Below are 26625 nucleotides of genomic sequence, written 5' to 3' on the forward strand. Positions count from 1 at the left end.
GAGGTAGGAGAATCACTTGAACCCCGAATTCCAGACCAGCCTGGGTAAGACCCTATCTCTTAAAAACAAACAAAAAACACCTCCAAACCATAATGTCAAAGACAAATCCTTACACTCAAATAGACAGTTCATTATGTGGTACTGCGTCCTGTTTCGGGTGCAAGGCCACCTGAGTTGACAACGACAGCTAAGGGCGCATCCAGGGGCCAGGGGTGCTCGCCAGCGGTGGGGTTAGATTTGAACCTGTGCCCTAGCACTCCAGCGGCTTATGACTTTGCTTTGAGGCTGGCTGATTACCAGGCCCAGAACCACTGACTTAGAAAAATTAACAGGAAGTACGGCACCAAAAAGTGGAAACTTTTAAGGTACCTATTTTCCTCCTGCCTTGCTCCTGTATGTGCCCCTTCACGGGTACCACGTCCCGGATTCCAGTGGGACCCCAGCCTGGCTGCCGTACCCGAAGCTAGGAGAACTCCACCCCCAGGGGCAGCCGTCCGGCCTCAGCTCAGTCTACAGCGGCAGAGCGCAGCCTAAGCCACGGGCAGCTGGTTGGGCCCCTAGTACAGGTCTAGGGCCTGCAGCCAGGCTCGGGGACTCCGGGGATGGCCGCTGGCTGGGGTCTGAGGCGGCTTCTCTCGGGTACGTAAGACGGAGCGCTATCCAGCCGCGGGCTCGCTCGGGAAGCCCACAGTCACATGAAAACCGCTGCACCGCCGTGCCTAGGCCATCGCCTCCAAACATGGGGAGACAAAATGGCCGCCGCGCCCAGAGCCGAAATTGCATCCGGGCTCCGCGACACGCCCGAACCACAACTCCCAGAATGCTCTGCGTGGACGGCGGGCGGTGAGACGCTCTGGGACGCCGCTTAGGTGGCGCTAGGTCCTGTGCTCCTCCCCGCGCCGGAAGGCCTCCGAATACGCGCTGTCTTAGGTCGCCTTCTCAGTTCTTCGTCGCATTGGCCAACGGGACGCTTAGTCCTTCGACAAAGGAGTGAAATCTTCCCTGCGCCTTAAGAAACGATACTTCCCGGTGGGGGTTCGGCGCCTGAGCAAAAGGCTGCCCCAGTTCCCGGCGGGCCCCGCGACGCGCGTTTGCGTGCTGACGCACGCAGTTAGTCGTGCTGACGTGCAGCGCGGCCCAGGCGGGTGCGAGTGGCGCAGTCGGAGCCCGCTGCGGCCCCTGAGGAAGCCAGGAGGCGTCGGTGTCGGCTGAGGCGGGCGGACCGGCGAGGCAAGGCGGTAGCTCCAGGCCCCGAGGGACTCGGGAGCTCGAGCAGCGGCGGCGGCGGCAAGACCTCTTCCCCTCGGCGGCGGCGGCGGGCGGAGGCGGCGGGTGAGAGGGTGAGGGAGCCAGCGAGCCGGGTGGGGGAGGGGCGGCGGCCCCGGCGCGAGGCCAAAGCGCGCGGAGAACGGCTCAGGTCGCCGCGCTCCTCCGCGCGCACGCGCGTTCCCCGCCCTTCGCTGGCGCGGACGCCCTCGCCTCCCTTCCCCCTTCCCGCCGTTCCTGTCGCTGGCGGGCCTCGACTCCCCCGCCCCTCCCCCGAGACAACGGCGGCCGTCGCCGCCTTGACTCAGGTTCGCGAGCGCCTTTCGTGAGGGGGGAGCGCGCGCGCGCCGCGGCTTCACCCCTCCCCCCACACGTGCGGCCGAGGTGGCCCTTCCCGCAGCCGCCGCTTTCGGCCCTGAAGTGGTGGGAAAGGGGCGGCGGCGGGGGGCCTGCTCCCGGGCTCTCGTCCCCGGCTCCCGATCCCTGTCCTCGGGCTTCTCTTCGGCGTCGGGCTGCCGGAGCCGGGTCCTCCCAGACTGCGGGGTCGCGCGGCTCCCTCCCCCATTCCGCAAGGCCGAAAATAGGCGCCCGGCGCTGCGGGAGAGCCTTGAACGCCGGGGCCCGGGTCTAAACGGTTTGGACTCCTGACTCCGCCGGAGTTGTTACGGGGGAAGAAGCCCTAAATCCTAAAAATTGTAAAGAAGGGGAACGTATCCCGTTTACATCTGCAAGGTGGACTGTGCGTTCCCTTCTTTCACTTTTTCATCGTCTCCAGAAAATTATTCTTGAAAAACTAAGGAGACTACATTTTAGAGCCTTTTCTTTGGGAAGAAAACGCCGGAGTCTGAAGTTTTCCGGTTCGTTGCGGGCGTTATTTGGCGCAGAGCTCTCCCGAGGCTTGGTTTCCCCTCGGCTTCGGTTAGGCCAGACTGGATCAGAAATGCAGAGTGTCGCGTTGCCTTTCGTCCTCAGTGCGTGGGCTTAGGGCTCTTCGGAAGCTGTTTTAGTTTTCGGGGTTCTTTGTGTCCACTCAGCTGCGCTGGAGTGCCCTGGTGCTGAGCCGGCTGTGCTTGATGTCCGTTTTCTGGGACAATCCTTTTGTCTCCTTTTGGTACCATTTTCTTGTGCATATTTTAATGTTGGATTTCAAGATACCTTTCTACTTCCTTGTTAGCGCTCTGATAATTTCTCAACAGAAAAAAAGGGTCTTTGTGTCTTGCTTTGTACCTTTTTGTGCTTTTACCTTAGGTGACTTTTCCATATCCACCCTTATGGGCCCCACTTCAAGAGTTTTATAAAATCGTCTGGTTTGGTGATTTGTGTGTGGTGTTGCTGTTCCTGCTTTCCTTGTCTTAGCACCCCGTTAGATGCTCTGGGGTCGTTGTCTTTGTGTGTGGGGGGGGTGGGGGCGGGGGGGGGTAGAGGTGGCTCATTCCCTAAAAGTTCTCCGAAGCATTGTGACCTTAATATCCTTTGCTTAGCGCCTGCTGGTTTTTCTTTCTTTTTTTTTATTTTATTTTAATTTTTTCTGAGACGGAGTCTTGCTAGTCAGGCTGGAGTGCGGTGGCGCGATCTCGGCTCACTGTAACCCTGGGTTTAAGCGATTCTCCTGCCTCAGCCTCCCCAGTAGCAGGGATTACAGGCACGCGCCGCCATGCCCAGCTAGCTTTTGTATTTTTAGGAGAGGCGGGTTTTCACCCTGTTGGCCAGAATGGTCTCTTACCTCCTGATCCGCCCACCTTGGCCTCCCAAAGTGCTGGGATTACTGGTGTGAGCCACTGCGACCGGCCTGGTTTTCTCAGGGAGTGGGAGGATTTTTGTGTGAGGTGGTATGGAAGTGTGGGTGAATGGTAAAGCTGAAGAATTAATTGCAGGTCAAAAACATTCTGCAAGGGAAGCAGAAATTAGGTGTGGTAGGCAGAGGCAGAGAAGGACCTACTTTTAAACTGTGTGGGGAGGATTGGTGCTAGAACATGAAAATGAGGATTGAGATGTAGAGAAATTTATTCTTTGTGCCATAAAGTTTTTCGTTTTTTCCTGAATTTCTACTTAGTCTTTTTTTTGGGGGGGGGGGAGTCTCGCGCTCTCCCCAGGCTGAAGTGCAGTGGCGTGATTTTGGCTCACTGCAACCTCCGCCTCCCGGGTTCAAACTCATCTTCTGCCGCAGCTTCTTGAGTAACTGGGATGACAGGAGCGCGCCCCCATGCCTGGCTAATTTCTGTGTTTTTAGTAGAGACGGGGATTTCACTGTGTTGGCCAGGATGATCTGGATCTCTTGACCTCGTGACCCGCCCGTCCCTGCTCCCAAAGTGCTGGGGTTACAGGCAGGAGCCACCGCGCCAAGCCTCTTCTGACACTTTCTGCTTTCAGTATTGGGTCTGCTGCTGGGATTGGGTAGGGACCCATCCTTAGACTAGGGTGAGGAGGTATGGAAGGGAAAACTGTTTGGGACCTTGGCTAGCTCTCTTTCATTCAGCATTTGACCATACTATGTATGTGTGTGCGTGCTAGGATATTTTCCCAGACATTGGTGTGATGCGTCTTTCTATAATTTTTCTAAATACATCCTTCCCTTCTATCCAGTTATTATTTCCGTCTTTTATTAATCTCTTCACTTTGCCTATTCCTAAGGAGTTTTTCTGAGTAGTTATTCCTCACACATGTATGTTTTGGGAAACTATCTTAGGATAAGGATGAGAAAGAAAGAGAATATATGTAATTGGAGAAAGAAGTAGAGTATGTGTAAGGAATAGAGTATTTCTTGAGTAAGGAATCTAACCAGAGAAGCTGGGACTTGAGAATTTTTCAGTCACGTTAGGGTTGGGACAAGTTGAAAGGCTAGAACCTGTGAGGAAGCATGGGGTTAACACAGGAGAGAAGGGAGAGGCAGGGTTGGGAGAGAAAAACTAGAAAGTGCTATCCGTGGGTTTGTTAGGGAAAGCCAACAGTTGTACATTAATGAAAGTGGGATATAGAGAGGGTTTCTATTAGGTCAAGGTATGTGGAGAAGGTGTGGGAACGGTTGGAACATAGAAGAGTGGTTTGATGTGTTTAAATAGCATAGAGTTGAAAACAGGTAATATTTGGCAGGAGATGGCAAGACTTGGAGGAGACGTAAATTGTGTTAAATCCTATTTAGAGGAAGGACTAAAATGCCAGGATAGTTGATAGGATCTTTAAATATTTGGAATCAAGGAAATGGCCCTTACCTGGGAGGTGAAGTTTATGAAGATTATCCAAGGTTCGTGTGTGTTTCTTATGTGCATGGTGGCATTTAGTTGGGGTGTTAGGCTGCACGTTCTGAACCAACTAGTCCACTGAGTGGACTGTGTAGTTTATTTTGTATTCAAGTAGGGTGGTCTGAAATCCTTAGGTAAGTTCTTGGGAGTCTGGACATGAACTAGAGGTCCTTGGGTGCCACATATCTATGTCTGTTGTTTGTTGTGCCCAGGAGGCCTTAGTTGGTTATCAGAGGTTAGGAATTAAGAGTAGTTGGTAAAGACATCACTTGTGCATTTTGGGGCCAAAGGAGAATCAAAAGGGACAGTGTGGAGAAATTTGAGAGAAACAGATCCTTGTTTTCCTAGGGTGGAAAAAGAAGAAATCTAGGTGCAGGGAGGGATTATTTAGAATTCTGTGCCAAGGGCATTGAGAGAAAGGTTGTAAGAACTGGGCTGTGATTTGGTAGAAAGAAAGCTGGGAAGGACAAAGAAGTGGTTTTTTTGGGAGACCAGGAGGATGATGGAGCATTATACAGCTGAAGACTTAAGTGTGTAGATAAATGGTGAAATAGGGATGAAGAAGAGCAGGAACTTGGGTGTGTGGGGGGGTAAGTGGTTAGTTTGGGGCCAGGGGCCTGACCCGTGTCTCCCCGCTCCCCCTCAGGAGCGGTGGTATCCCCCCCCACCCCGGGCACGGGGCCATGTACAACGGGATCGGGCTGCCGACGCCCCGGGGCAGCGGCACCAACGGCTACGTCCAGCGCAACCTGTCCCTGGTGCGGGGCCGCCGGGGTGAGCGGCCTGACTACAAGGGAGAGGAGGAACTGCGGCGCCTGGAGGCTGCCCTGGTGAAGCGGCCTAATCCTGACATCCTGGACCACGAGCGCAAGCGGCGCGTCGAGCTGCGATGCCTCGAGCTGGAGGAGATGATGGAAGAGCAGGGGTGAGGGAGGGCTGGGGGAGAGTCAAGCACTGAATGAGTGCAGAACTGGGGGTGTTAGGTGGGATGTAGGGAGCTTAGGGCTAGCTGGTTGAAAGAGGCCTGGCAAGAAGTTGTGGTAGGGGAGGAGGTAAATGAGCTCTAGAGTATTGAAAAACAGTTAAGGGACAGTGCAGAGTGGGAAATGAGAAGGCTGTGTGTCAGGGACATAGATGGGAGCCTGAGGGACTGAATGGAGGCACACACGGGAAGGGAGGGGCTATTGAAGAACAAAAATGTGTTTTAAGGGGGAGAGAGGAAAGCACATACCAGGTAGAGGAGCTAGGTAAGCTGATAGGTGTTGTCATTGGTAGAAAAGAAGATAAAATGGATGTAAGGATTGAGGCCTTGGAAAGTAGCATAGGCAGGAAAAGAGGAATTGGAAGAATACTTGAGTAAGAGGGAATCTGGGCTGGAAAAGGAAATTTTGGAAAAGGAACACATTAAGATAGAAAACTCTCAGAGCAGTGGTTTTCAAACTTCAGCAATGGTGACCCTTTTTTACAGTATACTTCATTTTGGAATCCTAGGAAATAAAAGGCCTATTGTTGTTGAAGTTGGGGAGGAGCATTTGGAACCCTGCTTGCTTAATTTTTTTCTTTTGGCCCCTGTAGCATGTTTAAAATCCACTGTTCTAGAGGGTGTAGTAAGTAGAGGGAGGAAAGATGATGGGAAAAGATCAGGACTCTAGAGAAGGGACTTTTGGGTGAGAGCAAACAAAAAGTTCTGTGTGTGCATGGAGAGGGAAGGAACCCTTTTGGGAGTGAGGGAAGTGGAGATCTGGGACTGGGGAAAGTATCCTGTTAAGCTTAACCTTGAAGGGATTTGTTCTTCAGGTACGAGGAACAGCAAATTCAGGAAAAAGTGGCGACCTTTCGACTCATGTTGCTGGAGAAGGATGTGAACCCTGGGGGCAAGGAGGAGACCCCAGGGCAGAGGCCAGCGTGAGTGTTGAACTCTCCCTTGATGACTCTGGACTCTGGCTGCTGGCTGCCGCTGCTGTCCTTTTCCTCATGTGGGACCTCCTCCCTGCTTTTGTCTGCTTTTCCCATGCCTTATTTGGCTCCTGCTTATACTTGTGTTCTGAATATGGCTCTGTCCTTTATATTTCTTTCAGACTTTTTTGCTTTTTTTTCTCCAGGGTCACAGAGACTCATCAGTTGGCAGAATTGAATGAGAAGAAGAATGAAAGACTCCGTGCTGCCTTTGGCATCAGTGATTCTTATGTAGATGGCAGCTCCTTTGATCCTCAGCGACGTGCCCGAGAAGCTAAACAACCAGCTCCTGAGCCTCCCAAACCTTACAGGTATGTAAGGCCAAGAACCACTCATAGCTTCTTTTCTTGTTTGTAAGCTCCTTGCTCTGTTTTTTTTTTTTTTTTCCCTTTCACGGGCTGGTTTCTTCCCAAACTCTTCAGATTTTGTTCTTCTGAAGTTGAGGTGTCCAAGAAAATTTGGACAAGGGCTAGCCACGGTGGCTCATGCCTGTAATAGTAGAATTTTGGGAAGCTCAGGCAGATCACTTGAGTCCAGGAGTTTGAAACCAGCGTGGGCAATATAGTGAGACATTGTCTCTACAAAAACTGCTGGGTGGTGGCACATGCTTGTAGCCTAAGCTACTTGGAGAGGCAGAGGCAGGAGGATCTCTTGAGCCCACAAGTTGAAGGTTACAACGTGAGCTATGATGCTGCCACTGCACCCTAGCCAAGTCAACAGAGCGAGACACTTGTGCTTTTTTATTTTTATTTTTGAGGCTCTTGTCTTTTAAAGAAAAGGAACATTTGTCCTAGCACCCATCTCTGCTACTTTCCATCTTTCCCTAGCCTTGTTCGGGAGTCCAGCAGTTCTCGCTCACCAACCCCAAAGCAGAAGAAGAAGAAAAAGAAGAAAGATAGAGGACGGTAAGTTAGTTGGAAACTTACTCTGATAGCTAGAGGACCAATCCTATGGCGTACTTCTAAGTGGAGAGTTCTGGCTTCCAAAAAGCAGGAGATAGTTGTCAGGGAGGAGGGAGTTACCACTGAGGCCTTAGCTAGAAGAAATGTATGAGTTTCTCAGTGGGGAAGTGTTAAGTTTGCAGTTTTGCTAATTAGGATTGGCCAGCAGCGTTTTGGATTCTGGAATTTTCTTTTTCATTTTGAGGTTTGTTGACTTAAGGAGTTTCCTGTACTTGTTGGAGAAGGAAGAAATAAGTCCTGGGCGTAGGTCTGCAGCACTGGTGCTGTTAGGATGTCAAGTGTTTTAGAAACCTTTTTAGGAAGGGATTGCAGGTGGAAGGGCTAGGAAAGAAGCCAAGCAGAATGATCTTGCTTCTGAATCCATCTTTAGCAGGTCAGAGAGCAGCTCTCCTCGACGGGAGAGAAAGAAGAGCTCGAAGAAGAAGAAGCACAGGTACGAGGTGGGAATACCTGAGTAGTTGGAGAAGGTTTCTTGAATTCAGGCAGAGGTGTTGGTTTATGTTTTGTCTTCTCTTTTTTTCCAACAGGTCAGAATCTGAGTCCAAGAAACGTAAGCATAGGTAAGAAGAGTTCTTTAACTCGTAGCGGGGTGCAGTGGCATATGGGAGCAGGGAGCCACTGCCCGATGGCCCTCTGGTTCTTTACTTAGCCTCTGGGAGATTTCTTTTTCTTGGGGTAAAGCTCAATTCCTTAATCTTATTCCTGGCAACACTCCGTAATTCTTTTCATTTCACTTTTGGTTTTATTTTATTCTTTTAAAAGAATTACTTTAAACAACCTTGCCTTATTTCCTAGGTCTCCCACTCCAAAGAGCAAACGTAAATCTAAGGACAAAAAGCGAAAGCGGTGAGTGAATTTGTGGGAACTTTGCTTGGGTTGTAAGGGAATGCTACATTAGCGGGAGAGGGTTGTATTAGTTATATCCCTGACTGGTAAAGGGTTGAGGGATAGGCGAGGAGAATCTAGGAGAGGTACAGCAGTACCCTGAGCTGTGGTGGTGGTCTTCTTTTAGGTCTCGAAGTACAACACCAGCCCCTAAGAGCCGCCGGGCCCACCGTTCAACTTCCGCTGACTCGGCTTCCTCCTCCGACACTTCCCGCAGTCGGTAAGGGGTAGTCCAGGAGGAAGGGAGGGAGAGGGAATGATGGGTTAATTAATTTAATATTTATTGAGCGCCCACGGTGTGCTAGGCGCTGCACAGACCATTCGGAAGACACGGTCCCTGCCCTCTAGGAGCTGACAGGCTAAAGCAACAGGATGGACAGACATATACATTTCCCCTTCTCTTTTTTTTTTTTTTTTTTTTGTTTATTTGTTATTTTTTGTTTCGTTCTGATGTATATGGACTGCCAGAATAGGGGGGGTGGTGGTTTGTTCGTGGTGTCTGGGGGAGGAAGGAATCCTTACCCTGGCTTCCTTAATCGGGGAAGGCTTCCTGAAGGAGGTGGGCTCAGAGGTGAGTTGTGAATGAAGCGGGTAGGGAGTGGGCTGGGTGGATGGTTTGGGGATGTTCGGGGGAGGTGAGTAAAGGGGTAGAGGGAGAGCATTCTTTGGGAATGTGTTGGGAAGAGAAGAACCAAAGTGGACTGCACTTGCACCTCAGTGAATGATTTGAGTCATGTGACTAAGGCGGCGTTTTGGAAGAGGGTTGTACAGTTAGGAAAGGTGGATGGGAGTTGGGGAGGGGGTTTCCTGTTCTCCCTTTGAGCTGATTTCCCTCCTCTTCCCCCATCCTCAATTAACTCCGACAGGTCTCGAAGTGCTGCAGCTAAAACTCATACAACTGCTTTGACTGGAAGAAGTCCTTCCCCTGCTTCAGGGCGACGAGGGGAGGGAGATGTGCCTTCCAGTGAACCAGGTACTACCAACACACAACGGCCTGGTAGCCCAGAGCCTGCTACAAAACAGCCTAGCAGTCCTTATGAAGACAAAGATAAAGACAAGAAGGAGGTATGTTCCTGAGTTGGTGATCATTGGATTGCAAGGGTATTGATTTATGATAGACATGTGATGTGAAAGGGAGAGGTGGTAGTAACTTATTAAAAGAATTGAATTCAGTTTTTTTTCTGCATTCTTCTTCTAATTCTCTTTCTGTGTCTGCAGTACTTTTAGGATTGTGACCTGACTCTATTGTTAATCCTTTAGAGTCAAATTTCATTAAATATTAATAGGATTTATATTATGTCTTGTTTATACTTAGAACTGGAGCAAAGGTTGTGTCTGTGTACTCTTTATGATACCTCTAGTTTCTTCTCTGTATCATTAAATGCTTGTCCTGTCTCAGTAAAGCTTTTTATCTATTGGGTTGCCACCAATAGTTTGATTGAAACACTGGAAGTTTTCAGTAGTTCATGGTGTTTTGTACCTTCCGTTCTAATGTAAGCCTTAATTACTCTATTACTTCAGTGTTGTAGTTTTAATACTTGCCTCTATTGTCAATTCAGGGTTACCTTTCGAAATTTCAAGTTGGTTGGCCTCAGGAATTTAACTATTTCCCTATTGCTTTTTTTGTTGTTTTTTGTTTGTTTGTTTGTGTGTTTGAGACGGAGTTTCACTCTAGTACCCAGGCTGGAATGCAATGGCGCGATCTCGGCTCACCGCAACCTCCGCCTCCTGGGTTTAGCCAATTCTCCTGCCTCAGCCTCCTGAGTAGCTGGGATTACAGGCACGCACCACCATGCCCAGCTAATTTTCCATATTTTTAGTAGAGACGGGGTTTCACCATGTTGACCAGGATGGTCTCAATCTCCGTTTTTTTTTTTTTTTTTTTTTGGAAACAGAGTTTCGCTCTTGTTACCCAGGCTGGAGTGCAATGGCGTGGTCTCGGCTCACCGCAACCTCTGCCTCCTGGGTTCAGGCAATTTTCCTGCCTCAGCCTCCTGAGCAGCTGGGATTACAGGCACGTGCCACCATGCCCAGCTAATTTTTTTGTCGTTTTAGTAGAGACGGGGTTTCACCATGTTGACCAGGATGGTCTCCATCTCTTGACCTCGTGATCCACCCGCCTCGGCCTCCCAAAGTGCTGGGATTACAGGCTTGAGCCACCGCGCCCTACCCCCTATTGCTTTTGAATTATTTTTAAGGCTTTTAGAAGTTGGTGTTTTTCTCATTTCCTTTACCCATCCTTTACTTTTTACTTTTTTACTTTTCACGAAAATCACGTTCTCACATCTTTATTCATGCTGTTTCTTTTCCTTAATGTAGTTAATTTTTCAAAGGCGAAGTTAGCATTTGCTTTAGGAAACTGCTTATCTTTTCATTTAAAGATAGCTTTTTTCCATCTTCGTAACATTTTGTAGTGTCATTTGTTGTTAAATGACGTGCATTAGTTATTTGCATTTTGTGTTTCTCTTAGTTATAAGATTCTCATATTATCCATATATTCATATGTTTTCCCTACTGTGGTTTAATGATTCCTTGTTATTGAATCAATATGATTGCTTGTGGTCATGGGTTGTGTGAAAGAAAACTTTTCACTGGAAAAGGTATTGGGATCTCAGGGGTGATGTGACATTTTGACGTTTATGAATCCCTGCTCTCTCTTCCACTCTTAGAAATCTACAACTCGACCTAGCCCTTCTCCGGAAAGGAGCAGTACAGGCCCAGAACCACCTGCTCCCACTCCGCTCCTTGCTGAGCGACATGGCGGCTCCCCACAACCCCTTGCAACCACCCCCTTAAGTCAGGAGCCAGTGAACCCCCCATCTGAGGCCTCTCCAACTCAGGGCCATTCACCACCTAAGTCTCCTGAGAAACTTCCCCGATCTTCTTCCTCAGAGAGTGGCCCACCATCCCCTCAACCTACCAAAGTTTCTCGGCATGCCAGCTCTTCCCCTGAAAGTCCTAAACCTGCTCCAGCTCTGGGGTCCCACCGAGAGATTTCTCCTTCTCCCACATCCAAGAATCGCTCACATGGCCGAGTAAAACGGGATAAATCACATTCTCACACCCCTTCCCGTAGGATAGGGAGGTCCCGTAGCCCCGCCACTACTAAGAGGGGGCGATCTCGGTCTCGAACCCCTACAAAGAGAGGTCATTCTCGATCCCGCTCTCCCCAGTGGCGTAGGTCCAGGTCTGCACAGAGGTGGGGAAGATCTAGAAGCCCCCAGCGACGTGGCCGCTCTAGGTCTCCTCAGCGACCCGGCTGGTCCAGGAGCAGAAATACCCAGAGAAGAGGCAGGTCTAGGTCAGCAAGGCGAGGGAGGTCTCACTCTAGATCCTCGGCCACTAGGGGCAGATCTCGTTCTAGGACACCAGCCCGGCGGGGCAGGTCCCGCTCTAGAACACCTGCCAGGCGGAGATCACGATCCAGAACACCGGCCAGGCGTAGATCTCGGTCTAGAACACCAGCTCGGAGGGGCAGGTCTCGGTCTAGAACACCTGCTAGGCGCAGATCTAGGACCCGATCACCAGTAAGACGGAGGTCTCGTAGTAGATCACCAGCCAGGAGAAGTGGCAGATCACGCTCTAGAACCCCAGCCAGGCGTGGCCGCTCACGCTCTAGAACCCCAGCCAGGCGTGGCCGCTCACGCTCCAGAACCCCAGCTAGACGTAGTGGTCGCTCACGCTCCAGAACACCAGCCAGGAGAGGGAGGTCTCGGTCTAGGACACCAAGACGAGGAAGATCCCGCAGTAGAAGCTTAGTTAGACGTGGAAGATCTCACTCTAGAACACCTCAAAGAAGAGGCAGGTCGGGCTCATCTTCAGAGCGGAAGAACAAATCGAGAACATCTCAGAGAAGAAGCAGGTCCAATTCAAGCCCAGAAATGAAGAAATCTCGTATTTCTTCAAGGCGGAGCAGGTCTCTCTCTTCACCACGGTCCAAAGCAAAATCTCGCTTGTCTTTGAGGCGCAGCCTTTCAGGGTCTTCTCCATGCCCTAAACAAAAGTCACAGACACCACCCAGGCGCAGTCGCTCTGGATCCTCCCAACCTAAAGCTAAATCTAGAACACCACCCAGACGCAGTCGCTCCAGTTCTTCTCCGCCACCTAAACAGAAGTCTAAAACACCATCAAGACAAAGTCATTCCAGTTCATCTCCTCATCCTAAGGTGAAATCTGGAACACCACCAAGGCAGGGGTCCATAGCAAGTCCCCAGGCCAATGAGCAATCTGTAACACCACAAAGACAGAGCTGTTTTGAATCATCACCTGACCCTGAGTTGAAATCTAGGACCCCTTCTAGGCATAGTTGCTCAGGGTCTTCTCCTCGAGTGAAATCTGGCACACCTCCCAGACAGAGCCCATCTAGGTCATCATCTCCACAACCCAAAGTGAAGGCAATAGTATCACCAAGACAAAGAAGCCATTCTGGCTCTTCTTCTCCAAGTCCTAGTAGGGTGACATCTAGAACACCTCCAAGGCAAAGCAGATCAGTGTCTCCCTGCTCCAATGTGGAATCCAGATTGTTGCCAAGATACAGCCATTCTGGGTCCTCCTCACCAGATACCAAAGTGAAACCTGAAACACCGCCAAGACACAGTCACTCAGGGTCTACTTCACCACACCCCAAAGTAAAGCCCCAAACTCCACCAGGGCCAAATCTTTCTGGATCAAAGTCACCATGTCCCCAAGAGAAGTCTAAAGACTCACTAGTTCAAAGTTGCCCTGGATCCTTCTCTCTTTGTGCAGGAGTAAAATCTGACACGCCACCAGGTGAAAGCTATTTTGGCCTCTCACCTCTGCAACTGAAAGGACAATCCCAAACTTCACCAGACCACAGATCTGATACTTCAAGTCCAGAAGTGAGACAGAGTTGCTCAGAATCACCATCTCTGCAGAGCAAATCTCAAACATCACCTAAGGAAGGTCGATCCAGGTCTTCATCTCCAATCACTGACCTGGCATCCAGATCTCCAATAAGACGAGATAGAATTGAGTTGTCAGCAAGTCCTACCTTGAAATCGGGAATGTCTCCTGAGCAGAGCAGGTCTCAGTCCGAGTCTTACTCACATCCTACAGTGGACTCAAATTCTCTCCTGGGGCAGAGTAGATCAGAGACTTCTGAATCAAAAGACAAAATGGCCTCACCCCCTCAGGAGGATGCCGCTGCATCATCTCCTAGACAGAGACACAAATTTAGTCCTTTTCCAGTACAGGATAGGCCTGAGTCTTCACTGGTATTCAAGGACACACCCAGAACGCCATCAAGGGAAAGAAGTGATGGGTCATCTCCAGAAACAAAAGAGCAAAATAGTGCATTGCCTACATTAAGCCAAGATGAGGAGTTAATGGAGGTGGTAGAGAAGTCTGAAGAACCCACAAGCCAAATTCTGCCTCATTTGTCTTCAGAACCTAAAGAAATAGCTGGAAGTAATTTCGAATCATCTCCTGAAGTAGAAGAAAGGCCTGCTGTGTCTTTGACTCTTGATCAAAGCCAGTCACAGACTTCTTTGGAAGCAGCGGACGTCCCTGCAATGGCCTCATCTTGGTGTGGGCCACATTTTTCTCCAGAACATAAAGAACTGTCTAACTCCCCACTCAGGGAGAACAGCTTTGGATCACCTTTAGAATTTAGAAGTTCAGGTACACTTGGTACAGAAATGAATACTGGATTTTCTTCTGAGGTTAAAGATGATTTGAATGGACCTTTTCTGAATCAGCTGGAAACAGATCCATCTCTAGACATGAAAGAACAATCAACACGATCCTCTAGACGCAGCAGTTCTGAATTATCCCCAGATGCTGTGGAAAAGGCAGGGATGTCTTCAAATCAGAGCATCTCTTCACCTGTGCTTGATGCTGTACCCAGAACACCCTCAAGAGAAAGAAGTAGTTCTGCATCTTCCCCTGAAATGAAAGATGGATTACCCAGAACTCCATCAAGGAGAAGCAGGTCTGGGTCTTCTCCAGGACTTAGAGATGGATCTGGGACTCCCTCGAGACACAGCCTGTCTGGGTCTTCTCCTGGAATGAAAGATGTACCTAGAACACCATCCAGAGGGAGAAGCGAATGTGATTCTTCCCCAGAACCAAAAGCTTTGCCTCAGACTCCTAGGCCGAGGAGTCGTTCTCCATCATCCCCAGAGCTCAACAACAAGTGTCTTACTCCCCAGAGAGAAAGAAGTGGGTCAGAATCATCAGTTGATCAGAAAACTGTGGCTCGGACTCCCCTGGGGCAGAGAAGTCGTTCGGGGTCTTCTCAAGAACTTGATGTGAAACCCAGTGCATCCCCTCAGGAAAGAAGTGAGTCAGACTCTTCTCCAGATTCTAAAGCCAAGACACGAACCCCACTTAGGCAGAGGAGTCGCTCTGGATCGTCTCCAGAGGTTGACAGTAAATCTCGACCTTCTCCTCGGCGCAGTAGGTCTGGTTCCTCCCCTGAAGTGAAAGATAAGCCAAGAGCAGCAGCCAGGGCACAGAGTGGTTCTGATTCTTCTCCTGAGCCTAAAGCTCCAGTCCCTCGGGCCCTTCCCAGACGGAGCAGATCAGGTTCATCAAGCAAAGGCAGGGGCCCTTCTCCTGAAGGAAGCAGTAGTACTGAGTCCTCTCCTGAACATCCGCCCAAATCCAGAACTGCGCGCAGAGGCTCCAGGTCATCACCAGAGCCCAAGACCAAGTCTCGTACACCACCTCGACGTCGTAGCTCTCGATCATCTCCTGAGCTAACAAGGAAGGCTAGACTCTCCCGTAGAAGCCGCTCTGCCTCATCCTCACCAGAAACTCGCTCGAGAACTCCCCCAAGGCGCCGGAGAAGTCCCTCAGTGTCTTCCCCAGAGCCAGTAGAAAAGTCAAGGTCTTCACGCCGACGCCGCTCAGCTTCATCTCCCCGCGCTAAGACAACCTCAAGGAGAGGCCGCTCTCCTTCACCAAAGCCTCGTGGACTCCAGAGGTCCCGTTCCCGCTCAAGGAGAGAGAAAACCAGAACAACCCGACGTCGAGATAGGTCTGGATCTTCTCAGTCAACCTCTCGGCGAAGACAGCGGAGCCGGTCAAGGTCACGGGTTACTCGGCGGCGCAGGGGAGGCTCTGGTTATCACTCACGGTCACCTGCCCGGCAGGAAAGTTCCCGGACCTCCTCTCGACGCCGAAGAGGCCGCTCTCGGACACCTCCAACCAGTCGGAAGCGCTCTCGCTCACGCACGTCACCAGCCCCGTGGAAGCGTTCTAGATCTCGAGCCTCTCCAGCCACTCACCGGCGATCCAGGTCCAGAACCCCCCTGATAAGCCGACGTCGGTCCAGGTCTCGAACCTCACCAGTCAGCCGGAGACGGTCAAGGTCCAGGACTTCGGTGACTCGACGAAGATCCCGGTCAAGAGCATCCCCAGTGAGCCGAAGGCGGTCCAGATCCAGAACACCACCAGTAACCCGCCGTCGTTCAAGGTCCAGAACGCCAACAACACGCCGGCGCTCCCGTTCTAGAACTCCACCAGTGACTCGCAGAAGGTCCAGATCTAGGACTCCACCAGTAACCAGGAGGCGATCTCGAAGCAGAACTTCGCCTATCACTCGCAGAAGATCAAGATCTAGAACATCTCCAGTCACCAGAAGGAGATCTCGATCTCGCACATCTCCAGTAACTCGAAGAAGGTCCCGCTCTCGAACCTCACCGGTGACACGCCGCCGCTCTAGATCCCGATCACCTCCAGCTATTCGGCGCCGCTCTAGGTCTCGAACGCCACTGTTGCCACGCAAACGTTCTCGAAGTCGCTCACCACTTGCTATCCGCCGCCGCTCTAGATCCCGTTCTCCGCGAACAGCTCGGGGCAAACGGTCCTTAACAAGATCTCCTCCAGCCATCCGCAGGCGTTCTGCGTCTGGAAGTAGTTCTGATCGTTCACGTTCTGCTACTCCTCCAGCAACAAGAAACCATTCCGGTTCGCGGACACCTCCAGTAGCACTCAATAGCTCCAGAATGAGCTGCTTCAGTCGTCCTAGCATGTCCCCAACACCTCTTGACCGCTGTAGATCACCTGGAATGCTTGAACCCCTTGGCAGCTCTAGAACACCCATGTCTGTTCTGCAGCAAGCCAGTGGCTCCATGATGGATGGTCCAGGTCCCCGAATACCTGACCACCAGAGAACATCCGTGCCAGAAAATCATGCTCAGTCTAGGATTGCACTTGCCCTGACAGCTATTAGTCTTGGCACTGCTCGGCCTCCTCCGTCCATGTCTGCTGCTGGCCTTGCTGCAAGAATGTCCCAGGTTCCAGCCCCAGTGCCTCTCATGAGTCTCAGAACCGCCCCGGCAGCCAACCTTGCCAGCAGGATTCCTGCAGCCTCTGCAGCAGCCATGAACCTAGCCAGCGCCAGGACACCTGCCATCCCAACGGCAGTGAACCTGGCTGACTCTCGAACACCAGCTGCAGCAGCAGCGATGAACTTGGCCAGCCCCAGAACAGCGGTGGCACCTTCGGCTGTGAACCTGGCTGACCCTCGCACCCCCACAGCCCCAGCTGTGAACCTAGCAGGGGCCAGAACCCCAGCTGCCTTGGCAGCTCTGAGTCTCTCAGGCTCTGGCACCCCACCAACTGCTGCAAACTATCCCTCCAGCTCCAGAACACCGCAGGCACCAGCCTCTGCAAACCTGGTGGGTCCTCGGTCTGCACATGCCACAGCTCCTGTGAATATTGCCGGCTCCAGAACCCCTGCAGCCTTGGCCCCTGCCAGCCTCACCAGTGCTAGGATGGCTCCAGCATTGTCTGGTGCAAATCTCACCAGCCCCAGGGTGCCCCTCTCTGCCTACGAGCGTGTCAGTGGCAGAACCTCCCCACCACTCCTTGACCGAGCCAGGTCCAGAACACCACCGTCTGCACCAAGCCAGTCTAGAATGACCTCTGAGCGGGCTCCTTCCCCTTCCTCTAGAATGGGCCAGGCACCTTCACAGTCTCTTCTTCCTCCAGCACAGGATCAGCCGAGGTCTCCTGTGCCTTCTGCTTTTTCAGACCAGTCCCGTTCTTTGATAGCCCAGACCACCCCCATAGCAGGGTCTCAGTCCCTTTCCTCTGGGGCAGTGGCAACCACCACATCCTCTGTTGGTGACCACAATGGCATGCTCTCTGTCACTGCCCCTGGGGTGTCCCACTCTGATGGGGGGGAACCACCTGCCTCTACTGGGGCCCAGCAGCCTTCTGCATTAGCCGCCCTGCAGCCAGCAAAGGAGCGGCGGAGTTCGTCATCCTCCTCCTCGTCCTCTAGTTCCTCCTCCTCCTCCTCATCATCATCGTCTTCATCCTCCTCCTCTGGCTCCAGTTCTAGTGACTCGGAAGGCTCTAGCCTTCCTGTGCAACCTGAGGTGGCACTGAAGAGGTGAGGGAGCTCGACTTTTAGAAACCTTTGGGGGGGAGGTATTGGGGGTGGGTTGGGGAGGCGGGAGGGAGCAACCATGTTACAGGTGCTTGGCTCTTGGAGGAGGTATGGGGACCTTGACCCTCAAGCTGGGGGTAGAAGAGAATGTGGGGGTGGGGATGGAGGGGGGAGGAATGGGACAGATAAAAGTCTCCAAAGGTTCATTCTCTAGAGGATAATGATAAGTTTTCCGTCTCTACAGAGGACAGAACTAGAGGAAATGGACTTAATTTTACAGCAGGAGGGATGGCAGTTAGACCTCAAGAGGAACTCCCTGGGCTGGAAGGATCTTCAGAGGTCATCCCATCCCTCTCCCTGCCTCCAGGCAGGACGGCCCCTTCCCCAGCCAACCTGCACTCACAGGGGCCTCCCCAAGCTGCGGCTCTCCGAGGAAGGAGACTACCCAGCTTCAGCTTCCACACCTGAGCCCAGAGGCCTTATTCCTACATCAGGGACATTCTTGAGGTTTAACCTTGATCCCTTATGCTGCGGGCCCCAGCCTGTTGCTTCTGTTAGCAGAGGTTGGGTCAGCTCGCACCACTGCTCTCCAGAGAATCGCTGGCTCACATGGCTCGGAGAGCTCCCAGCGCCTTGCTCAGGCACCCCTCCCCCACTGCCGTTCCTCCAGGCCAAGGAAGGTAGGGTTGGGGCTGGGGTAGCTTGTCTCCTTGTGACACTCCTCTCCTCCCACAGGGTCCCCAGCCCCACCCCAGCCCCAAAGGAGGCTGTTCGAGAGGGACGTCCTCCGGAGCCAACCCCAGCCAAACGGAAGAGGCGCTCTAGCAGTTCCAGTTCCAGCTCCTCCTCTTCATCTTCCTCCTCCTCCTCCTCTTCCTCCTCTTCCTCCTCCTCTTCCTCTTCTTCCTCCTCTTCCTCCTCCTCCTCCTCCTCTTCTTCATCTTCCCCTTCCCCTGCTAAGCCTGGTCCTCAGGCCTTGCCCAAACCTGCAAGTCCCAAGAAGCCACCCCTTGGCGAGCGGAGGTGAGTGCTGCCTTGCCTGAGATTGAAGGAGGGTGGGGGAGTGACTTGTCCAGAGAACGGGTCCTGGGGTGTGAGCCTCCCTGCTGGGTGTCTCACGTGGCCTTGGGCGTCTGGTTGTGGGGGAGGAGGCGCTTGCTCTCCTCTCCTCCTGCTCGTTGCACCCTGTTCTGGCGAAGGGCTGCGCCATCCACAGGGTCACTCAGGCCAGGACTGGGGGCTCCTTGGTTTCTTATCTCCCTCCCTCAACACACAGCCTGGTCCCAGGGTTCTAGTGTCTCCCCATTACTGCTGCCAGGGCTCTGGTCTGGCCACCGTCGTCATCTCCTGACTCTGTCCACAGCCTCCTCCCTGTCTCCCCGCTTCCACGCCTTCCTCTTCCACATGTAGCCAGAGGGACCTTTCTAAAACGCACATCTGGCTACTTCCCTCCACTCCACAAATCCTTCGGGACGCCCTGTGGCCTGCAGGACAAAGCCCCACCTCTGCGGGAGTGGCGTGTGAGGCTCTTCACCAACGGGCCTCGCCCACCCTGTGTTCTGCTCCTGCCCGCCCCCACACATGCCCTGTGCTCCAGCCACACCCAGCGCCTTGCAGTCTAAGGAGAACCCATGCCTTTGGACATGCTGTTCCTTCTGCCTGGAATTTCCTTGTCCGCCTGGTGAACTCCTCGTTCTGCAAGACTCCGCTCAAACAGCACCTTCGAGAAGACTCCCCTGCCCCTTCCCCGCCCCGCCCCATGTCCCTCTCCCTTGGGTCCCCAGAGCCACGCACATCCAGCCCTGCTTCCCACACATGGGGCCGTGCGTGCCTTTCTTCACCACTGAGCTCCTTCAAGGGCAGGGACTGTCTTTATCTTTGCATCCCCCGCTGCACCCTGTGCCTGCCCACTGGGCACTCGGTGGATGGTGTGCGGGCGGATGGGTGAGTGAGCGGACAAAGGTGGGTCTGAGGCTGGCCCTGTGTGGTGTGAGGTTTGGTGGTCAGGACCTGGGCGGGTGGTCCTGAGTGCTGGCCGGTGGGCTTGAAAGGGTGTGGTGCTATTGGGTCCTACTGTGTTCCCCAGGTCCCGCAGCCCCCGGAAGCCAATAGACTCTCTTAGGGACTCTCGGTCCCTCAGTTATTCACCTGTGGAGCGTCGCCGTCCCTCGCCACAGCCCTCACCACGGGACCAGCAGAGGTAGGGCCAACTGCAGATGTCAGCACCCAGCCCGGTCTGGCCACTGCTTTCTACAAAGAAAGTTTTGGGGTTCAGTGGTGCCTGAGGTTGGTGCTACCCTCTGACCTGATGTCTGTCCTGTATTGCAGCAGCAGCAGTGAGCGGGGTTCCCGGAGAGGCCAGCGTGGGGACAGCCGCTCCCCCAGCCACAAGCGAAGGAGGGAGACACCTAGTCCTCGACCCCTGCGACACCGTTCCTCCAGGTGCGCATTCTCCTGGAAGGCTGAGGCCCACTTTGGGAGCCAGTTCTGGTGGTGGTGGGTGGCAGCCCCGTTCTGAGTGGCATAGAAGCAGGCACACTGGGGTGGGGCCTCCCTGTTGACCTCCATCTTCTGTTGCAGGTCTCCATAAATCGTCTCGGGGGGATTCCACCACACCCCATGCTCTGGAGCCACAGGGAGTGTCCCTTCGTCCCCAGCAGAGCTGTGGGAGGGTCCTTGTCTGCCCCCCTTTGAGCCTTGGCAGCCCTTGGATGGAGGGCTCCCTTTCCCTCCCCTTTTTTTTTCTTTGTTCCTGTGAAATGTTAATCTCCGTGAGTTTTTCCTGGTTCACGTGTTCTGGGGGGGGTTGGGGTGGGAGGGAATACAGATGGGAGTTGGGGGAGGGGAGGATAACACTTTGAGACACCCCAGCCTGGAGTCAGGGCCAGGGAGGCATGGCCCTGTTTGTATCCAAAAGTACCTGGGGTGATGGTGGTTTGGGACTGGAGGTTGAGAGGTGTTCTTGGAAGGGGCAGGAATTGGAATTAGTTGGTTCCTACTGCCCCCCATGAGGTTGTGTACCCCTCCCCCCAACTTTTCACGTTTCTTAAAGGCATTTTGGTTTTTTAAAATCTGTACAGCAAGAGCAACTTTTTTCTGTCAAATAAAAATGAGAAATGCAGGAACTGGGTCTGTAGGCTCTTTATTAGGTGTGGTGACAGGAAAGCCACCTCCTTCCCTGGTTGCAGCCCCAGCGTGAGTCCACCTTGGGTTTCCCTCATTGAACATGCTGTCAAACCATGACACTGGAAAAGTGGCCCCTGGGAGTGGACGTGCAGGGTATGGGGTAGATGACACCTGGAGAGAAAAAGGCCTAGAACTGGAATCTCTTTATCACTGAGGCTGGCTCACAGCTATGATTGGTGTGGCTGCTAAGAATGGCTTGGGTCTCAGGGCAACCCAGGGTGCCAGGATCTGGCAGACACAAGCCCCAAAAGGAGTCCCCCAGGGAGGATTGGGGAAAAAAAAGGCAGCAACCAGGCAGACTCCCAAATCTCTTTTATTGAAGGGAATGGGCCTCTTCCGGGTCCTCACTGCACGGCTTGTTCATTGGCACTGCTTCCCGAGTCCTGGGGCTTCATCACATCGGGCAACTCGGGCGGGCTGGAGAATGGCTCGATGCACAGGGCCTCAAAGGTGTCCTCTGTGAGGGAAGGAGCAGAGCTGGAGGGGGGTATCCTGGGACTTTGGTGTTCATGTGTGATCATATGCAGCTTTGGCGATCTCCATGTGAACACTCGTCCACACAGTTGGTCTCCACAGCCCTGACCTCCCTGTTGCAGCTGCCTCAGTGGCCCCATGTCAATGTCTCCCACCCCTATAGGCCCAACCTAAGCATGGTCCCCTTCCCCCAGCCCCTTCCACTGACCATGCTGGGGCCCCTTTCCTCATCTTCCATGTCCACTAGTAAGCCTGAGGGCTGACCATCTGCAGCCAACATCACTCTTCACCCAAAATATCTCTTAATCTCTTTGTTCCGTTCACATCCTTTTTCCTTAGTTTAAAATCAAAGTAGACTATTCCTTCGCTACTTAAAACCTTCCAGTGACTTCCCATCATGCCCCAAATTACCATCGCGTCCTTGCCTTTCGTCTCCCCCTCTACCTCCCACGCGCTCAGGCTCTGGCTCTCTCTGTTCCCACGCTAAGTTCTTTCCTAACTCGGGCCTTTGCACTTGCTGGTCCCAGCACTCAGAATGGCTGGCTGCTTCCGGACTTTCAGGGTCCAACTCAGGTCACCACCTCAGATGAACCTCCAGTCCACCCACCCCCAACAGTCAAGACATCCTGACACCCTGGGCATGGGGGCACTTAACACTGGACAAATTGCCCTTTCTTTTGACTGGCGCCAGGAAGGCCAAGATCTTCCCTATGTTGTCCCTACTGTCACCCCAACGCACAGCAAACAAACCCCACTTCACAGCTTTTTTTCCTGTGCTTTCTTTCAGCAAGGAGACCCATCGATACCTGGCTCAGGGCGCTCAATTGATGAGGCATCCCAGGGAAAGCTAGCATGCCTGGTGACAGTTCTGGCTGTCACAACTGGGGAGGTGGGGTGCTTCAGTGCTATCTAGTGGGTAGAGGCCAGGGATACAGCTCCACGTGCTATGGTGCACAAAGCAACCCACACAGCACTCCAGCCCAAGGAGCCCACTGTGCTGAGGTTCAGAAACTGACAGTCTAATGCATCCTCCAGGCCACAAACCTGTGACAATTTGTGCCTTCACTACCTCCCTCATTCTTCGGCAGTGAGCCTGGACAATGCCCTTTAACATTTAATTTGATAGTTACCTCCTTGAGTGGTAAGCTTGAGAGAGTGGGGAGGCCTGTGTCTCATCCTTGTGCATAAACACTGGGAGGCAGAGGGTGGGGCACCCAGTCAAGGCCTGGGAACAACATGATGGGTTGAGCTGCACCCAGAAGTGTGTTTCTGCAAGCAGTCCACAGTGGGGCCCCCATCAAGACAGCCATCATCTGCAAGAGGGATGATGTGACCTGGGCTCCAGAGCCACCACTACATTCCATGCCATACTAAGGGTTGTGGGGGAAAAACAAGTCACCCTCCTTAGCCTTGATTTTCTCACCTGCAAAATGGGTCTATCAGTACCTTCCAAGTCACAGCAAACTTCTAGGGTACCACTGTTCAAAGTTCTAGGGTACACTACTGGGAGAATGCAGTGCAGCTTCGTTTCAGGAAGCAGACCTCTCAGAACTCAATTGCCCTCTTCAGAAAGACACCCTGGGCCAGGCACCAGGGCTCAAGCCTGTAATCTCAGCACTGTGGGAGGCTGGGGTAGGCAGGTAAGCTGAGGTCAAGAGTTTTGAGACCAGCCTAACATGGTGAAACCCCATCTCTACTAAAAATACAAAATTAGCTGGGCATGGTGGTGCACACCTGTAATTCCAGCTACTCGGGATGCTGAGGCAGGAGAATCACTTGAACCCCAGAGGTAGAGGCTGCAGTGAGCCGAGATCATGCCACTGCACTTCAGCCTAGGCAACAGAGTGAGACTGTCTCAGAAACAGAAAAACAAAAAAATGCACCCCTGTACAGGGCGCAACCTGTATGTCTGTGCCAGCCCTGCGCCTGACTCCTAACATCAGCATCTGGGCAGAAGGAGCTCACAGAAAGGCTCTGAAGCTTCCCGTCTGTTGGGTACTGGCAGTGGGCCAGACCTGGGGTGCCTGAGGACTCACCTCCTTGGGGTGAAGCTAGTCTCATCACACCCCTTTAAGGACAAGGGAACACTGGGGCCAGGAGGGGTGGAAGGGCAAGGTAACTGGCCAGAGGATACTGCTGCTGAGGCTGAGACCTAGCCTGAATTTATGGAACTGAAAGGTGGAGCTAGGACTGTACTCTTCCTCATCAGCTCTTGCTATGTTTTCTTACAAGGCAGAAAAATATTAATAATTCCTAACTTTATCCAAGTTTTCTCAGCCATCCACACAGCAGCTAGGTCTACAGCTATGAAAACACAGCTCTTTAATAACCTCTGTTCAAATTCCCAGAGAGAAAACATTTTAAATCTCCCCTCCCTGTATCTTGGGTGGAAGAAAATACCCTGGTGAGCAGTAAACCACTCCTAACCCCCAGGTTGCAAAGCTTGGGCAGGGGTGGGGTATGGCAGATGGAAGCACAGGCTCTTGATCTGACTCCTAGACATGAGAGTCCCAGGAGGTGGCCTAACCTTGCCGGGCTCACTTTACTGAACCTGAAAACGCAAAATCCAACTCTCAGCCACACAGATGCAGAGGGATTCAGTGATCACAACACAGCCTAGCATGCTGACTCCAGCAAGGGCCTGGCAGCCTCTTAACCATGGCTCCCCACGTGACTGCCCGGCCAGCCTTCCTCCTCATCTGCAAAACAGGGATGATGGTATGCGGACCCCTCAGGGCAACTGAGAAGAGGAGATGGGACAGTGGAAGCAACACACAGTGACTCACAAAGCCAGGTAACTCAGTCGCCTGTAAGTGTGAGCTGCCTTTGGGAAATAAGCTTCGCTTTCCATAAGCATCTCATTTGTTTGCTGCTTTTTTTTTTTTTTTTTTTTTTTTTTTTTTAATGAGGAGACAAACACACTATCAAAGAATACTGTCAGCCCTTCAGGCATGGGGAAGACACTGTCCTGAAGGCTTCAACTCCGGGCTCCCTGATGACCCTCTTTGGCTGTTCTCAACCTGCTTGGCTGCCACCCAGCCCAGGCCCCTCTCACCTGCACGGAAGGCCAGCCCCACTGTGGCTGGGGCCTGTGGCCGTGCTGTTTGACTGGTGAAGCCACACTCGCCCAGTGTCTTGCCATCATCCAAGAGTTGGTCATCCTGAGGAGATAAGTAGGATCTTGGGAGAGGCCCCATGTGGGGCAAGTCCCAAAGACCTCTGACCAGCAACTACAGGGAAGTCAGAGGAGGGCCCTCAGTGTGGCCCAGGACCACCACGATGCCTATCAAATACACAGATTCCAGGGTTATATCCAAGAACTTCTAAATCAGAACCTCCTGGGGTGGGGCTTTAGTATATGGTTTTATCCAAATTCCCCAGGCAAATCTGAGGAACCACTTAGCTAATCTGAAAATAGGCAGACCTGGGTTTCAATCTCAGCTCTGCCACCTTGGACAAGGAATTTGAACATTTTTTTCTTTTTTTGTATTTCAGAGACAGGGTCTCACTATCTTGCCCAGGCATGCAGTGGCACAGACCCTACATAAGCGCTATCATAGCCCCTTCTAGCTTGGAACTCCTGGGCTCAAGTGATTCTCTTGAGCCTCAACTTTCAGAGCATCTGGACTACAAGACCATGCCACCACACCCAGCTGGTAGTTGAGCCTTTTGATGCAGTTTCATCATCTGTAAACTAGGAATTACCAGAATTCTCAATTCGTAGGGCCACCAGAAGGTTTTAATGAAGAACATAAAGCACTAAGTAAGTATGTCCCCCATGGGACATGCACAGGCAGGGTCATTTAATATTAGCTAAGTCCCAGTAGTTATCAGTGAGGAAAGGCCATTAGGGACTACGGGAGATGAGGCTCTGAGTTTGGAGCTAAAAGTCAGTTTCCCAGTTTCCAGCTCTAGAATTTGATCAGTGCACTGAAATCAGAGGCTGACGCATCTGACTCTCCAATGCAGACCCCAAACCCCAAGCCATTCTGATTGAATAACCGCAGTTTGTTTGCAAGGGGAAAGGCGGGGCTTCTAGAACAGTAGCAGGAGATCGGGAGGTTAATAACAAACGGTCGCTGGGTGAAAAACGAGTGGGACCTGACTTTCTTTGCATCAGCTGAGTCCCTTACCCTTCGCCCCCAGTAGCGTCCGGGGGGACAGAGTGATTCCGATGGGCCTGCAGAGAAAGCTGGGGACTAAGGGGTCGCGTGCGGTTCAGACCCCGGCGCTGCCAATGACCTTCGGCTGGTTCAACGACCAAGCTGAACCTCAGTTTCGTCAACCGCATGGCGCGGGCGGTACCGTTGCAGGGGTTGGATGCCACGGTGCCCTCGGCGCCCGAGAGCCGGCACGAGGTCTAAACTTTCGCCCCTGGACCGGAGATCCCCGCGGCGAGCGCTGCTCGCGCTTCACCCGCACAACGGATGTCCCAGCCCCGCGGCTCGGGCGCCCGCAGGCGTCGCCGGCCGCCACTGTTTACATCGCGAACAGCGTCGCCGTCAGCCCCGCGCCGGCCACCCTCTCCCGTGTGCCCGCCCGCGGGACCCACCTTGTACAGCCGCTGCTCGTCGGGCGGCCGCTTGAGGATGCCCTCGACGATGCGCTTCAGCTCGAACACCGTGCTGGACTCCTTGGCGTCCGTGAAGATGGTGGTCTTGTGGCGCCGGATCATGAGGAACACGTCCTGGGGGCGGCGGGCCGGCGTGAGGGCAAAGCCCCGGCCCCTGACGCGGCCCAGCAGCCCCCCGCCGCCCCCGGCCCGGCCCGGCCGCCCCTCCCCCACGCCCGCTCACCATCGCGGCGGCTGCCTCTCCCCTCGACGCGCCGGCGCGGCCGCGCTCCGCCCCGTTCCCGGCAGCCCGCGCGCAGCCCGGCATGCCCCGCGCCGTCTCGCCTCCCCGGGCGCAGCCCCGCCTTGGGCCGCCCCGCCTTGGGCCGCCGCCATTTTAAGTGATCCGGAAGCGGGCCGTGCCGAGGGGCGTGCGGCCGCCATCTCGGCGCTGAGGTTGGTTGTAGGAGGCGGTGGTGCCGTCTCGGGAGTGGCGGGGGCGAGGTTCCGTCCGTGGCGTGGTGCGGTCCGGTGGGCCCCAGGCGTGGTCACGGCGAGCCCGGGGCTGCCTTGTCACGGGGCATTCGTGGGACCCATCTTGGACAGGCTCTCCATTTTGGGCCCTTTCTGGCCGCTGTGCTGTGGGTTCAGTCGCCCCGTTGCCTGCATCGGGCTGGATGCTAGGGGAGGTCGCGGCTCAGAGAGGCTTATGACCTGTGAGGAGCCCTTGGGGTTGCTGTTGGG

General features: G+C 53.2%; 2 protein-coding genes across 11 annotated transcripts; one reads left to right on the forward strand and one right to left on the reverse strand.

Moving 5' to 3' along the window:
- Nucleotides 1-872: 872 nt before the first annotated feature.
- SRRM2 (serine/arginine repetitive matrix 2) lies at nucleotides 873-20794 on the forward strand. Of its 10 annotated transcripts, XM_039478140.2 has the most exons (15): nucleotides 875-1332; nucleotides 5152-5430; nucleotides 6303-6410; nucleotides 6608-6772; nucleotides 7289-7366; nucleotides 7794-7856; nucleotides 7951-7983; nucleotides 8219-8269; nucleotides 8436-8528; nucleotides 9175-9373; nucleotides 10978-17672; nucleotides 18405-18692; nucleotides 19756-19869; nucleotides 19998-20111; nucleotides 20250-20794. In XM_039478140.2, the coding sequence occupies exons 2-15, from the start codon at nucleotides 5189-5191 to the stop codon at nucleotides 20257-20259; spliced, it is 8253 nt and encodes a 2750-aa protein (XP_039334074.1). In that variant the 5' UTR covers nucleotides 875-1332; nucleotides 5152-5188; the 3' UTR covers nucleotides 20260-20794. The 10 variants fall into 10 exon arrangements, with proteins under 10 accessions (XP_074237829.1, XP_074237822.1, XP_074237821.1 ...); XM_074381721.1 differs by lacking the exons at nucleotides 19998-20111; nucleotides 20250-20794 and having other exon boundaries at nucleotides 874-1340; nucleotides 19033-19806; XM_074381720.1 differs by lacking the exons at nucleotides 19998-20111; nucleotides 20250-20794 and having other exon boundaries at nucleotides 874-1332; nucleotides 19033-19806.
- Nucleotides 20795-21150: 356 nt separating this feature from the next.
- Nucleotides 21151-26224, reverse strand: ELOB (elongin B). Its single transcript, XM_039478144.2, has 4 exons — nucleotides 26126-26224; nucleotides 25882-26016; nucleotides 24385-24490; nucleotides 21151-21312 (listed from the first exon to the last, which is right to left on the reverse strand). The coding sequence occupies exons 1-4, from the start codon at nucleotides 26207-26209 to the stop codon at nucleotides 21200-21202; spliced, it is 438 nt and encodes a 145-aa protein (XP_039334078.2). The 5' UTR covers nucleotides 26210-26224; the 3' UTR covers nucleotides 21151-21199.
- Nucleotides 26225-26625: the final 401 nt, after the last annotated feature.

Source organism: Saimiri boliviensis, chromosome 12, assembly GCF_048565385.1.
Source record: "Saimiri boliviensis isolate mSaiBol1 chromosome 12, mSaiBol1.pri, whole genome shotgun sequence".
Taxonomy (NCBI): Eukaryota; Metazoa; Chordata; class Mammalia; order Primates; family Cebidae; genus Saimiri; species Saimiri boliviensis.

Coding starts and splice junctions, on each gene's coding strand:
- ELOB (XM_039478144.2), bottom strand. CDS start 26,209: ATGCCGGGCTGCGCGCGGGCTGCCGGGAACGGGGCGGAGCGCGGCCGC. Junction 24,491..25,881: donor ACGAGCAGCGGCTGTACAAG/GTGGGTCCCGCG, acceptor TTATCTCCTCAG/GATGACCAACTCTTGGATGA. Junction 21,313..24,384: donor GGGGCTGGCCTTCCGTGCAG/GTGAGAGGGGCC, acceptor CTTCCCTCACAG/AGGACACCTTTGAGGCCCTG.
- SRRM2 (XM_074381721.1), top strand. CDS start 5,189: ATGTACAACGGGATCGGGCTGCCGACGCCCCGGGGCAGCGGCACCAAC. Junction 8,270..8,435: donor AAGGACAAAAAGCGAAAGCG/GTGAGTGAATTT, acceptor GTCTTCTTTTAG/GTCTCGAAGTACAACACCAG. Junction 18,693..19,032: donor CCACCCCTTGGCGAGCGGAG/GTGAGTGCTGCC, acceptor CTCTGTCCACAG/CCTCCTCCCTGTCTCCCCGC.